The sequence below is a fragment of the Micropterus salmoides genome, unplaced genomic scaffold (genome assembly GCF_014851395.1).
Source record: "Micropterus salmoides isolate LMB-PRFRI ecotype aquatic unplaced genomic scaffold, ASM1485139v1 Ms_hic_scaffold_6, whole genome shotgun sequence".
In the NCBI taxonomy this organism is placed as follows: Eukaryota; Metazoa; Chordata; class Actinopteri; order Centrarchiformes; family Centrarchidae; genus Micropterus; species Micropterus salmoides.
This window is the reverse complement of record NW_024044348.1, coordinates 22,963,449-22,976,419: the sequence shown is the minus strand read 5'-3', so window position 1 is coordinate 22,976,419 and position 12,971 is coordinate 22,963,449. Positions and strand designations below refer to the sequence as shown.

Below are 12,971 nucleotides of genomic sequence, written 5' to 3'. Positions count from 1 at the left end.
ATATTATTTTATTTCACACTTATGTCTTCATTGTGATCTGTCATTGTTAAAATATACAGCATCTGTCAGTATGTTTGTGCACTGCCTAAAGCAGTTATGACATCACATAGCCACACAACACAGAGAGACAGAGAGTGTTTCTACTAAATTTAAAACAGAGACAACCGAAATCTATCTTAGCTACAGTTTTGGACACTTATAGAGAAATGTTGAACTCCTTATGGTTATGAAAATATCTGACTGATTGGCAGGATCATCTTCCACAGCTTTTGGCAGCAGGGACTTGACTGGTTTGGCCTATCATTAAGTAGTGTGCACCCAGGAATCTAAAAATACTAAAAATACACATCTTCGCAACTATGAGATCATACACTTGGAGGGAGAGAGAGAGAGAGAAAGAGAAAGAGAGAGAGACTATGATTATAGGCTTTTGTCACAGGAAAGAAATGGTTATTTGTCAGCACCATGTCAAAAGAGAGGCCACAAAAGAAATCAACACTCTGACTGGCCAGAGAGACCAAGCATTAGTTCAGCTTAGATCACTCTTTTCCCAAACAAATTGCATTATTGTTGAATGAGTGAACTGCCATGTGTCCTCGGTTAATTGCATTAATGCAGATACAACAGGGGACTGAAATGTAAGGGTTTAAGTCCCATAGTAAAGTAATGTCATCCTTGTTGATGAATTCCGGTAAATGCATAGGAATCAAGCTGGATAAATTAATTACACTTGAAAGCCTGTCTGCTGAAACAATATGTGTCAGTATCACTTCACACCAGCAGTCAAATTAGGTGTCTGTCCTGTAAATGTATGATATAAAAAACATAAAAAGAAAATCACAAGGCCCTGTGTCCTCAGGCTAAGATAAAATATTCTTCACAGTGTTTGATCCAAATGGTTAAAACCCATTATGGCCTCCCAGCTATACAGGACACAGTGTTAGGGGAACTAGGAATATCCAGACTGCCTTATGTTACTGGTGTTGTACGTGAGTCAATTGAAAGTAGGAGACCTCTGAACTGAGATAAAGTGTACGAGAGAGGTTTATATGACTCCATAGAAACGCCTGGGTCAATGCTTAGATAAAGTGATTTTTATGGCTGTGATAGGCTACATAATTTCAGTCAGGGTGGAACATTGGGTTCATTGGTATTCACTTTCACTGACATGACTTCTTCCACACAGGTTTGAGTTTCTTTGAAATCCACAGGGATTATTGTGTATTTTCCCCTAATGAAATCAAAAAAATAAAGATACACCTAATTTGTGTGTGTGTGTGTTTTGCAAACAGCATGTTTATCATCCCTTTATAACATGTTTTATTCTTTATTTGAAATGTGTGGGCTGGTACACTGTTCGAAAGGGGAATCCCATGCACTGCCATGTCCAAAAGGTGGCAGTGTTGAGTTTTAAAATGCTGCGCAGAGGCATGACGACTCTCTTCAATTCACCTTTCATCTTTCTAGTCAGTTGTTACTGAAGTTGACACTCAACATAGTTCATATATGCCACTTATGTTTTATATAGCCTAGTTATTGGTGCTCTGAAATACCCGATATATTAGATATTGTCATTACTAAGTTGGAGTAGGTTTTGTAGGAGACGAACCAAATATGATATTCTGCATTAAAAACATTATGCAAAATACAAAAAATTATAAGACATCTAATTAAGCAGCCTACATAAGCAAATAATTAAATGTCGTCTATACATGAAAAGGTGAACAGTTATTCACTTTGTAGATTTTTGTCGATGCAAAAATTTAGATCTATTTATCTATATCTATATCTATCTACAACTATCTATTTCTATCTCTCTCTCTCTCTCTCTCTCTCTATATATATATATATATATATATATATATATATATATATATATAGATGTATATATAAATATATATCTATCTATATCTATCTATATGTTTTTTCTCGGTCTTTTCTGTATATGCTCTGCATTATTGTGTTGATGAATTTACAGCATACACGCCTCACTTACAACAAATTCATCTTGGGTAAATTGTTGCTCCACATAAAAATGGAGATTAAAATTACGTCCATAGTAGCCAAAGAGGTAAGAGTCTGTGTCCCAGCTGACAGTCAGCTGATGGCCTTTGACAGTTGCGAAAAGTTTTGTTTCTGTAGGCTACTAATATGTTAATTAGCTATCGGAGTGTGCGACCCTATTGGCTCTTCGTCCGAGTCAATTTCCCATTTCCAGCCTGACGTCAGGGCAGCTACAATGCTCTTAAACTCATCTGCTGTGTGATCCCTCTAAAAAATCGCCCCACCAGCCAGCGGCTTATAACGTGCGAGGCTGCATTTACTCCCCAACTTTCGACTTTCTCTCTCTCTCCGCGTGCGCAATGTACTCATGAGGAAACCGTAAAGTGTTAAATGTTTGAAATACAAAACCGCCGAATTTCACATGCTGAAAAAGGACTCCGCTACTCGTGCGCGCGGCACTGGTGTGTCTGTGCAATAGACTCTGCAAAGAAAAACTACTCTCACACGCCTGCAAGTCCGTGGCTGCAAAAAGGACGCTGAAAACCCTATATTTTCAGTTTCAAGACAAACGCTTAAAAATCAAACTGGCTCACGTTCTTCCCAACCAACCCAGTTTGACAGCTGCGCTTCACCCCGTTTGGAGGACTGTCAGCAGCAAGAGGATGGCATCAGAGCTGGCAATGAGCAACTCCGACCTGCCCACCAGTCCCCTGGCCATGGAATATGTTAATGACTTCGATCTGATGAAGTTTGAAGTGAAAAAGGAGCCGGTGGAGCCCGATCGCAACATCAGCCAGTGCAGTCGCCTTATCGCCGGGGGATCCTTGTCTTCCACCCCGATGAGCACGCCGTGCAGCTCGGTGCCCCCTTCCCCAAGCTTCTCGGCACCCAGTCCGGGCTCGGGGAGCGAGCAGAAGACACACATAGAGGATTTCTACTGGATGTCCGGTTATCAACAGCAGCTGAATCCAGAGGCGCTGGGCTTCAGCCCCGAAGACGCAGTCGAGGCGCTGATCAACAGCACTCACCAGCTCCAGTCGTTTGATGGCTATGCCAGGGGCCAGCAGTTTGCTGGCGCAACCGGAGCAGGAGGCACCATGGCCGGGGAAGAGATGGGGTCCGCCGCGGCGGTGGTCTCTGCAGTCATCGCTGCGGCAGCCGCTCAGAACGGAGGGCAACACCACCACCACCACCACCACCACCACAGCAACAGCCACCACCAGGCACCTGGCGTCCAGTCCAACGGCAGTCCTGGGACAATTCACCCACACATGCGCTTGGATGATCGGTTTTCAGACGACCAGCTGGTCACCATGTCAGTAAGGGAGCTCAACCGGCAGCTACGGGGAGTCAGCAAGGAAGAAGTGATCAGATTGAAACAGAAGAGGAGGACCCTAAAGAACAGAGGCTACGCTCAGTCCTGCCGGTACAAGCGGGTCCAGCAGCGGCACGTCCTGGAGGGAGAGAAGACGCAACTCATCCAGCAAGTCGATCACCTAAAGCAGGAGATCTCCAGGCTGGTCCGGGAGAGGGACGCGTACAAAGAAAAGTATGAGAAGCTCATCAGCACCGGCTTCAGAGAAAATGGATCCAGCAGCGACAACAACCCTTCATCCCCGGAGTTTTTCATGTGAGTCTCGACATTATCGTGAAAAAAGAATGAGTTACTCTCCCCCCACTTAAAAAAGTTTTCATTATGAAACATTTTTTTATTTGGCGCAAAAGTCTACTAGAGCAACAACTAATTTGTCAACTTTTTGTCATTTTTTTGATTTTATACATTTTTTTTTGAAAACGAGAGATTGCTCACGTCTGCGACTGTTTTTAGATTTGAAGGGCTTTGTAATCCGTGATTTTAATTTTGGAGAGGCATATTCAGAAAACTTTCATCTACTTTTTGCTATCATACTCAGTATATCATGCATAGCCTGTTTGTCAAGATTTTTTTTTTCTTCATCGTTGTTCATTAGATTTGCAGTGTTTGAGTAAAATATGATTTTTGAAAAGTTGAACCAACTTTATGCCGCAGTATACAGAGTGTGCATGCAAGCACTAAGTATACTCCTGTGAAGTTCATCAACTTGCCCTTTTTCCATCACTTTACTTTTAATTCATTGTACAGATTCCTGTCAAAACTGCATCCATCGACAGTATGTTTTTGGTCCTTTTTTTTACCTTTCTTTTTTTTTGTCTGCCAAACTTGGAGGATTGCGAGCCTGCCGTTTTTGACGCCACCTCATCTCATGCGTTTGCTTGCTATTGTGTTGAGCAAGAAAAGACTATATTCATTACAAACTATTCATTGTTTCTAAAGAGATGTGTTAATGAACTGCCCTGCATGCTGGACATGTAGCTATGTTTTTTTTTCCTTTTTGTGCTTGAAGATGTCCTTTTTGTCGGATGACTCCAGCATGGCATTCATACTTCATTTATGGCCTCCTCACTTTTTTGGGACAGCAACAAAAAAGTGACAGGACTTCCCACTCCCCCCTTGTAATCTATACAAGTGCATTTCAGCTGTGTTGAAGTGCACCACCATCGGCTGTCATTAGGCTGCAGTGAATGCGCTGTGCATTCCTGGTGGAAGTTGATCGGCGGGGATCCTGGTGCAAGGGGGACAAGAAAAGACTTCACTATTAAGGAAATCGCCAATCTCTTTCCTGGAAGTTTAGTCTGTTGCTTAAAGCTTATATTGTTATTTAAAGATATTCCATTTTGCATTTGACAACCTTTGAGTAATTTTAAAGCGTAATTTAATTACAAAGTTTTATATGTAAGTTGCAAGAGAGAACGTGCTACAGGTTGAAGCATATAGATTACTCGGATTATTAATAAGGACATTGCTGCCCAAAAAGTATTTTTTAACATTGGTGTAGAGAAATTGGCTCGACTCCAATTTATACAATGAGCAGTATTGTGCTTTTGCAGCATGTGCTTCAAACAGAAGTGTGAGAGCTCTCTTGGTCTCTCCCACACATCTCACTATTGTATTTCAAAAGGTAGCCTATTGTTGAAGAGATTCTCACAGCCGAAGTCAAAGTAAATTGCCATGTTTTTGGAAATGTATGTCTTCAACGAACTGACCTGTTTTGGACTGAAATGCACTAAAAAAATCTCGCCTGTAATCACGTGGAAGTTAAAGGAAAAGTTAGTTATTCTCCACATCTCAAGAAGATATGTTTGACTTTCTGTTACGACTTAATTGTAACATTTTGATACTTTATTATCAGTTCAGGAGAGACTGTTGTTTTGTCTTAAACGAACTCAATATTTGCAAAGCAATAACAATTATTATAATCAATAATGTCTGGACATTGTTAGATCGCCAGGGATTGACACCCTGCATGTACAAAATGAGGGAGTACCATTCGCCAATAAATCTTGAAAATATGTTAATTAATCTTTCTTCTTATATATAGTATATATATATATTTTGCTGTGCAAAATTATTTCACTCACTAACCATATGTGATGTTCATATGTGCTCGTTTTTCATTTCATACAATTAAATGATATGCAATAAATGTATGTAATTGTCTTCAATAAGTTTCTCACTTTTCTTTTGACTTGTCCTGAGATTATTTGCTTTTGTGATTGAAACTAAAATGGAAACACATGGAGGTTACTGCACTACAGTTTAACACTGTTTGTATTTGCTGTTGTCACCTTTGTTAAAGTGTTTTCTTCCAACAGTCATTTAATAATCGGCCACCCTGAACAAATCAGAAACATTTTTTTTTTTTGCAAAAGTTATTTAGAAATTTACCCAAACAGATGAAGCAAATATTGCACATCAATTCAGATTTAGACACGCTTTTCCATTTTGACCCTTGAGTGCTGCATGTAAAAATGTGGAGATCCAAGTCCGGTGTTGCAGATAAGTTGATGGAACAACAGACAAAGATGAAGACAGGCAGTGGCCTACATTTGAATGTACTTTTGTTCTCACACGCTATTGTCTGATACAGGTTAAATTAAACTGTGAAAGGAAGATTATTTTTACAATACAATAATCCCAAAACGTAGTCTTAAGACTGAAACCTTATTTGTTGCCATTTCTGTTTCATTATTTTAGCTCCATTCCCATTCTAAATCATCTTTATGATCAAATGGTTATGCATAATGACATTATCTTTGCATATTTTTTTAAAACTATTTTGGCACATGAATTACATTCTCATTTGTGATTATGGAAGCCCAATATGATTTATATAATTACATCTTGTTAATCTTACTGTTAAATGTGACCTATGATTCGTGTATGTGTATGGGACACTCTCTCTCTCTCTCTGCCTGTATGTGCTTGTGTGTGGGTGTGTGTATGCATGTCTATAAACTTAGGTGTGAATGTGAATGCGTTTCCTTGAATGACAGTATGTAATGACCACATCTCTAAGTGAATTTCTTGTGGCTATGCATGTTCTACATTTGAACCCTCCATTTGCCCTTTTTCATGGGCTTGCTTCCTGATGTGAGTCTGTGTGTGTGTATGTGTGTGTGTGTGTGTGTGTGGCATCCCCGCTGTCAGTGTTTTTTGAACACTGTGTGCTCACTGTCATTAGCCTATCATTGTTTGGCTTTCCCAATTTCACCTGCTTTATCCTGTTTGTCAGTGGGGCCTGGATGTTGGCCTGGGGCGGACATGCTTTTGGAGAGGGTGGTACAGCGATGTCATGTCAGGCATGTGAGGGGGCGTTGGAGAAGTTGCCAATGTAAGTCTGCCACTGCGGTGGGCAGAAGACGCTTAGTGCTGTACCCAGTCGTGCATTTCAGTTGGTGTTTAGACAACTCTTTTTGACTTGTTTCAACATAACCTTTGCACTACACTGGTGCGCTAATTGAAAAGGCCACTTTTCTGAAAGACAAGAGGAAAAGTTCCTTTCTAAGTTCTGGGACAAGGATTTGCCTCGTGGGCATCTTGTTTCACTGTTCCAGAACAATTTGTTTGTTGGAACAGGAAGACCAATGTGCCAAAATACACTTTGAAGAAACACTAAGGTTTCTGAGGGCAGATTCAGTCCGGATTTGTCAGCTTTTTGCAACTTAGCCAGTTTGTGTGAGCAGAGGGTATACACAAAGGGCACCTTTCATAAAAATGAACCACACTGTCACAAAGCACAAAGCGTGATGATCTGTTATTCTACAGTATGGACAGTAGTATTTGCAGTTATAAATTCCACACTTGCTAAATTTACAAAAAAAAAAAAAAAGCCATCTTCTGCACCATCTGCCAGTGATGATGTGCTACACAGCTCATCAAAAAAAAAAAGGAAGAAAGAAGCCAGTTTTAACCCACTTGTATCCCACTCTGTTTTGTGTGATTTCCTCTGAGGTGCTCGCGGCTGCTGTGGTGGCTGATTCGCCCAGAGTGAAGGGAGAGACTGAGACAATAGTCGGGCTTGGGCTGAATTAAATGATTTTGCTGATGATTAATAGTGGTGCGGGCCACTGGCTCCCGCGATGTAGAGATGATAAATCGTGAGTGCAGCTCCGTGCAGCTGTGCCAGTGTTGGGTCTTAGCATGCACACACCATGCAATTTACAGCCAAGCCGCTCTCCTTCTTCCTCAATTTATCTAATTACATCTATTTCATCTAAGCAGTAGCCTGCTCTATTTTGATATTTCATATTAACCACAACAATGTATTGAGTGACTTCAGGGAGGATAACTGTTTGCCCCCCACCCCCCACCCGCCAACCCCTTTAAAGAACATGTTTATGTACTTGCCATTTCAAAGAGAAAACTTTTATTTCTTTATTTAGGAGTTAGGCTTTTCTTCTCTAAAGGCCGTGAATTTGTGTGGTGGATTTTTTGATGTGTTTAGAGTGGCATGTAAAAAATGAAAATTTGGTTTCTGTCAGACTCTTTAGCTTGTTTATTTTGATTGTTTCCTTATTGGTATAGATCAGTTAGACCTCTAATGTCCCTGCACTGGAACTGGAAACACACTCACCACACAGAGACTAGAAATGAAAACACACGCACCAGTTTAAATGCAAATACACATACAAACAATAAATTGCCCTGCATAGATTTGCCCCAGCATTGTTTCACAGCATGATGTTCTTTGCGTTCCACTGTATTCTGGCATTTATGACTGAAAAACTTCGCTCTTACAGCTAAGTGCTATATGCGTGAAGACGGATCTGATTTGCAAAAATATGTTTCCTGTTATATCTGTGGCAGCATTTTGCAATGCTTATGTAAGTGGTAAATCTATCGATTTTCCAATGATGCACTTATATATGGAACATTGGCGCTATGCGGGCTGACAGCATAAGATGCAGCACAGTGTTCACTCAAGTAGTAGTACGCCAGTTGACAGACCCCAAAATAAGAGCTGGTTGGTCTGAATTGTTACAGGGTTCAGATGTTGCCAGAGGAAGGGCTGGAGAGGATCTGTGGTGTTGCTGTTTGTGTGTGATTCTGCATCTCTTAACTCACGCTGGCCTGTGTGCGAGGTCGATTAGTGCCCGTGCATGTGTATGCTTGTCTCTTGTTGTCTTTTGGAGAAGAGGATGAGTAGAGGTCAAAAGTTACAGCACACAAGGCTGCTCTCAAAGTCATTAGAGTAATCCCTGCCCTGGGGAGCTCATGCTCATTTCCTCTGCCCAGAACCCACTGAATAAGATGTGCATGCACATCCGACATGGTACAGTACACAGTAAATTCAGCGCTACTTACTGCCATTTTCTTTTTTTTAACCCATTTCCTGTATTTCACCACTGCCTTCGAGAGTTACACTCTTGCAGCATACTTTTGAAGGTTGTTTTGTTGAAGAGTTGAACAAAATCCAATCACCTCAACGCAAAAATGTTTTTGTGTGTGTACAAACTATATCCCTTGGAGGTTTGTTAAGATGATATAGCTCCAAGTAGATGACTCAAATACAGTAGGTTTAAATACACAAAAGGTGTTTATGTACTTCCATGCAGCACAAACGTTCCCTACCAATGTGTAGAGCAGGGCACTGTGAAGCCTGTTAGGTTCAGTTTCCTGCTGCTAACATTTTCTTTTTTCATCCCATTTAGCTGAACAGAAAAGGCCACTGAGTCAAGTGGAATTAAGGATGAGAAAAATAAGGCAACCTTCGTATTGCGTTAACTAATGACAGTAGTATAATGGGCATTGTCCAGTTGTGTTCATGGCACCCATGATGATCAGGGAGAGGAGTTCATTTTATTCTCACACCCACATCATGCAAGGATTGTACAATGCAATGCAATAAAATAACTAGTGGTACTTAAGCAATATGCATTGTTCCTGCTAATGCTTTAATTAAGGTTTGTTTTTAAAAAAAAAAACAACAACAACATATAACATCTGAAAAATACCAAGCAATTTAAATTGCGTTGTTTCAAGGAAGTCGTAGTGCAGTGACTCTACAATAATTGAAGAGTTAAAAAACTATTTAAAAAATGGATCTGCTTTTAAGTAAAAATGAATTCTATGATGTAATTGTAAACATCTGAAAAGATTTATGTTCAGATCATATTTAGTATAACTTTAGTATTACTGTCAGGGAAGTGTGCATTTATGATAAAAAGTTAACTTTTGCACGACTTTTAACTCATTCTTTCTTTCTCCTATTATTTTTATCCTTTTTAATCCTTTTAATGGCTGCTAAGGGTTGAAGCCTTTCCATTCAAACACTGGTCTAAAACTGTTGCAAGCCCATCTCAGGGCTTTTTTACTTAAATACTGAAATTATCAAGTAATTTAATTTTATTATATGTATATTCTATAAAATTAGGATTTTGTAAGATATTTTTTCTTTGTGACAAACCCCAAAACATTTCATCATATATGTGTTTGATTCTGAAAAACTGCAGAGCAGATAGGAGATATACTGGATGTGCAGCGAGTTTAGAGTAAAAGTAGTCAGGTGTCTCAGCACAACAAGGTGGAAGCCAGATCTGCAAATGGTCTGTCCAGATTCATAGCAGATATAGAGACAAAAAAACAAACCTCATCTCGCATTACAGTGTATGTGAGAGGTACAGCACAGAAACACTCAGTCTTTTTAGAATTAAACAGACGCCAGGGATCAATTTAGATGCTTATTTTATTAGAGTACGTTTTGCTCTTTCTATACATTTCTTTCTTTGTGGCAGAAAGTCACAGCGTGCTTCAAATAGACATTAAGCGGATATGTGTGGTGTCATTAGAGAGTTGTCCTTGAAAGACTGGCTGCAGGTTATGTTGGTAATGAGGTGGTCGGGACTTGCTGGGGTAATTTTATATCTCTGTAAATGGACCCAAACCAAGAGCCTGTGACTTAAATAAATGCAGCACCATCTCTCAGCAGTCCTATTGCACAAAAGGTGACAGAGTAATTATTTTATTGGGATTTTAAGTTTTTCCCCTCACAGTTTTAAAGCATGCCTTTTTATGAAATGTAGATGAAATGTAAATGTAAATGTACAGCAGAGCAATGCATATGAGGAACACATCCAATGAGGATTGAGTCATTTACAGAGAAGAACAATAATCAATATTCAGCAAATGTTTATTTTTCCACTGAGAGTATTTTTTCTTATTTCTATCTTCTTAGTACCTAGCGTGTACTCAACTATATAATGACGTAGTAGAGAATGGCAAGCGCGCCAGGAGAAGGTCTTACAACATAAATGAGACATTTCCATACATTATTTGTACGAGGTGATATGTACCGACATGTCTCCTGTAATCTTGATTCACCTTGTGCAGAGGCCTTTTTGTCTTTTTTTCAACAAGTTCTTGCCCTTTCCAAGACTGTTGACAACTCTGTTTATTTATTCTGCTGTGGTACTAATATCATCTACTGTGTAGATGTGAGTTATGTGGCATTTATTTGAAAATCCAATGATTTAAAATGTCCTTCACTGCACTGTATGGGCCACAACTGTCATTTTCCACAGTGTTTTAAAGGGACCATGCTTGGCATCAGTGCACAGGGAGCTAAGAGCTAAACTAATGTTTTCACTTGTGTAGCAACATTTATAGGGAATATGAATAACTCTATTTGGAACTGCCTAGAAAAACATCCTTGTGTGTGCTTTGAGAGGAGTGCTTATGAAAGTGTCTATCATGAGGTAGAAGGGAAGGACTTACCATCCTCCACTGTTTATTTGTCTGCATGATAAATTCCTTCCCTTTTAGAGCAATTAATTATGTAATTTAACGGAATGACTAAAGGCCTTGGCATAAGAGTGTTTTGCCTTTTCTGTGCGACGGCACACTGTATGCTTAGATATTTTAGTTTTGTCTCTTGTGGTTACAGTGTTTTGATGCATGGGTTCTGCCCGTAAAATCTATTTGCATGCAAATTTTTACATTTCCCATTTCCGCATCAAACTCTTACTATGATACATGTACTGTGTTTCACCAGACAGACAAGGTGAGAGTGAATCTGGTTCAGAATGGATCCACTAGTTTCTTTGTGATTGTTTGTGCGCGTCTGTCTCTGTGTGTGTGTGTGTGTGTGCCTGACAGGGAGGCATAGAGTGACACAAGCAGTAGAAGAAACAGAGGAGGTAGCGCAGAAGACAGCACGTGTTTTTCCCTTGATATTCATTTATCTATTCTTATGTTTTGTCCAATCTGATCTGCTCCTTTAGGTCATCGAGAAAATTCCTCCATCTGTGATTTCAAGCCCCATTCATCCGTGCCCTTGGCTCTCTGAGGTAAAACACTTCTTCCTTGATCTCTGTAAGTTTTTTTGTTTTTCTCTCCACTGTAGTATCGACTTCATAACAGCAAGTGCTGTCAGATTTGTCCACAAAATACCAGTTCTTTAAAAACATCTAAATTTTATATATAGTATTATTACAGGGCATGTTGTTTCTATTTTCCTCTTATATAACAACACAATGAAATCCATATTAATTATTCATTAAAAATAGACTCATTAAATAGAGTGGATACAGTTACCACATATAGTGTTTTATAGCATATAGCACATGTCAGATAGGCTTCCATAATGGATATAGCTTGTCAATTCCTATTCATATGCTAAAGATCACACACCTTCTTTATGTTGACAATATCTCTCACGTCTCTCTCTATCTCCCCAAAGCCATAACACTGCAGAGTACTGTATAATTTTTTTTCACCTTATTTAAATCCATGAAGACAAAACACACACACACACACACACACACACACACAACACAAATATGAAGTTTTCAGTCGTTCCTATCAACAGCACAACCGACAGATTATAGCCACTCATTCAAATGTAAATGAAATGTTCAGATTTTGTGTGGAAAGGGCGGAGAGAAAGAGCAGGGTGTGTCTTGGACAGCAGGATACAGGCAGAGTGAAGAATAAGATTCTAGTCCTGAAATCAATTCAAAGAGACAGAGAGGAACCTGGGCAAATGTATACTGCAAACCCAATTGTTCTCGTAATGGTTTCACTGATTGTTCAATAGCACCGTCCACCCCCACACGCCAACCCACCCACCCCTAATGTGCTTGGTCATGATACGTAAGGATTTCTGATGTTTGTTTGAGCTTGTATTCATGACTTCCCACCCTGGTGAAGTTGACTGTATGTACATGCGTGTGTGTGTGTGTGTGTGTGTGTGTGTGTGTGTGTGTGTGTGTACATGTATTTCTATCCAGTGTTATTTACTTGATTGTGTCTAAGTGGGGCGTGGGATCAGTAGCTGGCCTTTCTCCAGCTCCACTTAACTTCAGGAGGGGAAGCAGGACAAAAGCCATCACGGAAGACAAGGACAAATCATCTTTAGATGAAGTGTTTTAAGTGCTCTGATTCTCCTCCCACGTCATCACTGTGAATTAGGTGCCCTCTGCTCGCTGCTAAGGGATGTGGAGTATAAACAATGCCAAGTGAACGGATGTTAAACGAATGAAAGTGGAAAACCATGAGGGTGTCTATCTTAGTCAGCCCTCGTAAATCTCAGTTCTCTTGCCATGCCGCTGTGCTATACCGATGCTGCGTGCTGACAACCTGCCAGCCG

General features: G+C 40.0%; 1 protein-coding gene across 1 annotated transcript in view; it reads left to right on the top strand.

The window, feature by feature from the left end:
- The first annotated feature begins 2,272 nt into the window (after window positions 1–2,272).
- mafa (v-maf avian musculoaponeurotic fibrosarcoma oncogene homolog a (paralog a)) overlaps window positions 2,273–12,971 on the top strand; it is a 78,504-nt gene continuing 67,805 nt past the window's right edge. The window contains exons 1-2 of the mRNA XM_038701690.1: window positions 2,273–3,634; window positions 11,605–11,670. Coding sequence (XP_038557618.1) covers window positions 2,667–3,634; window positions 11,605–11,632 — 996 coding nt within the window. The 5' untranslated portion in view covers window positions 2,273–2,666 and the 3' untranslated portion in view covers window positions 11,633–11,670. The remainder of the gene's footprint in view (window positions 3,635–11,604; window positions 11,671–12,971) is intronic.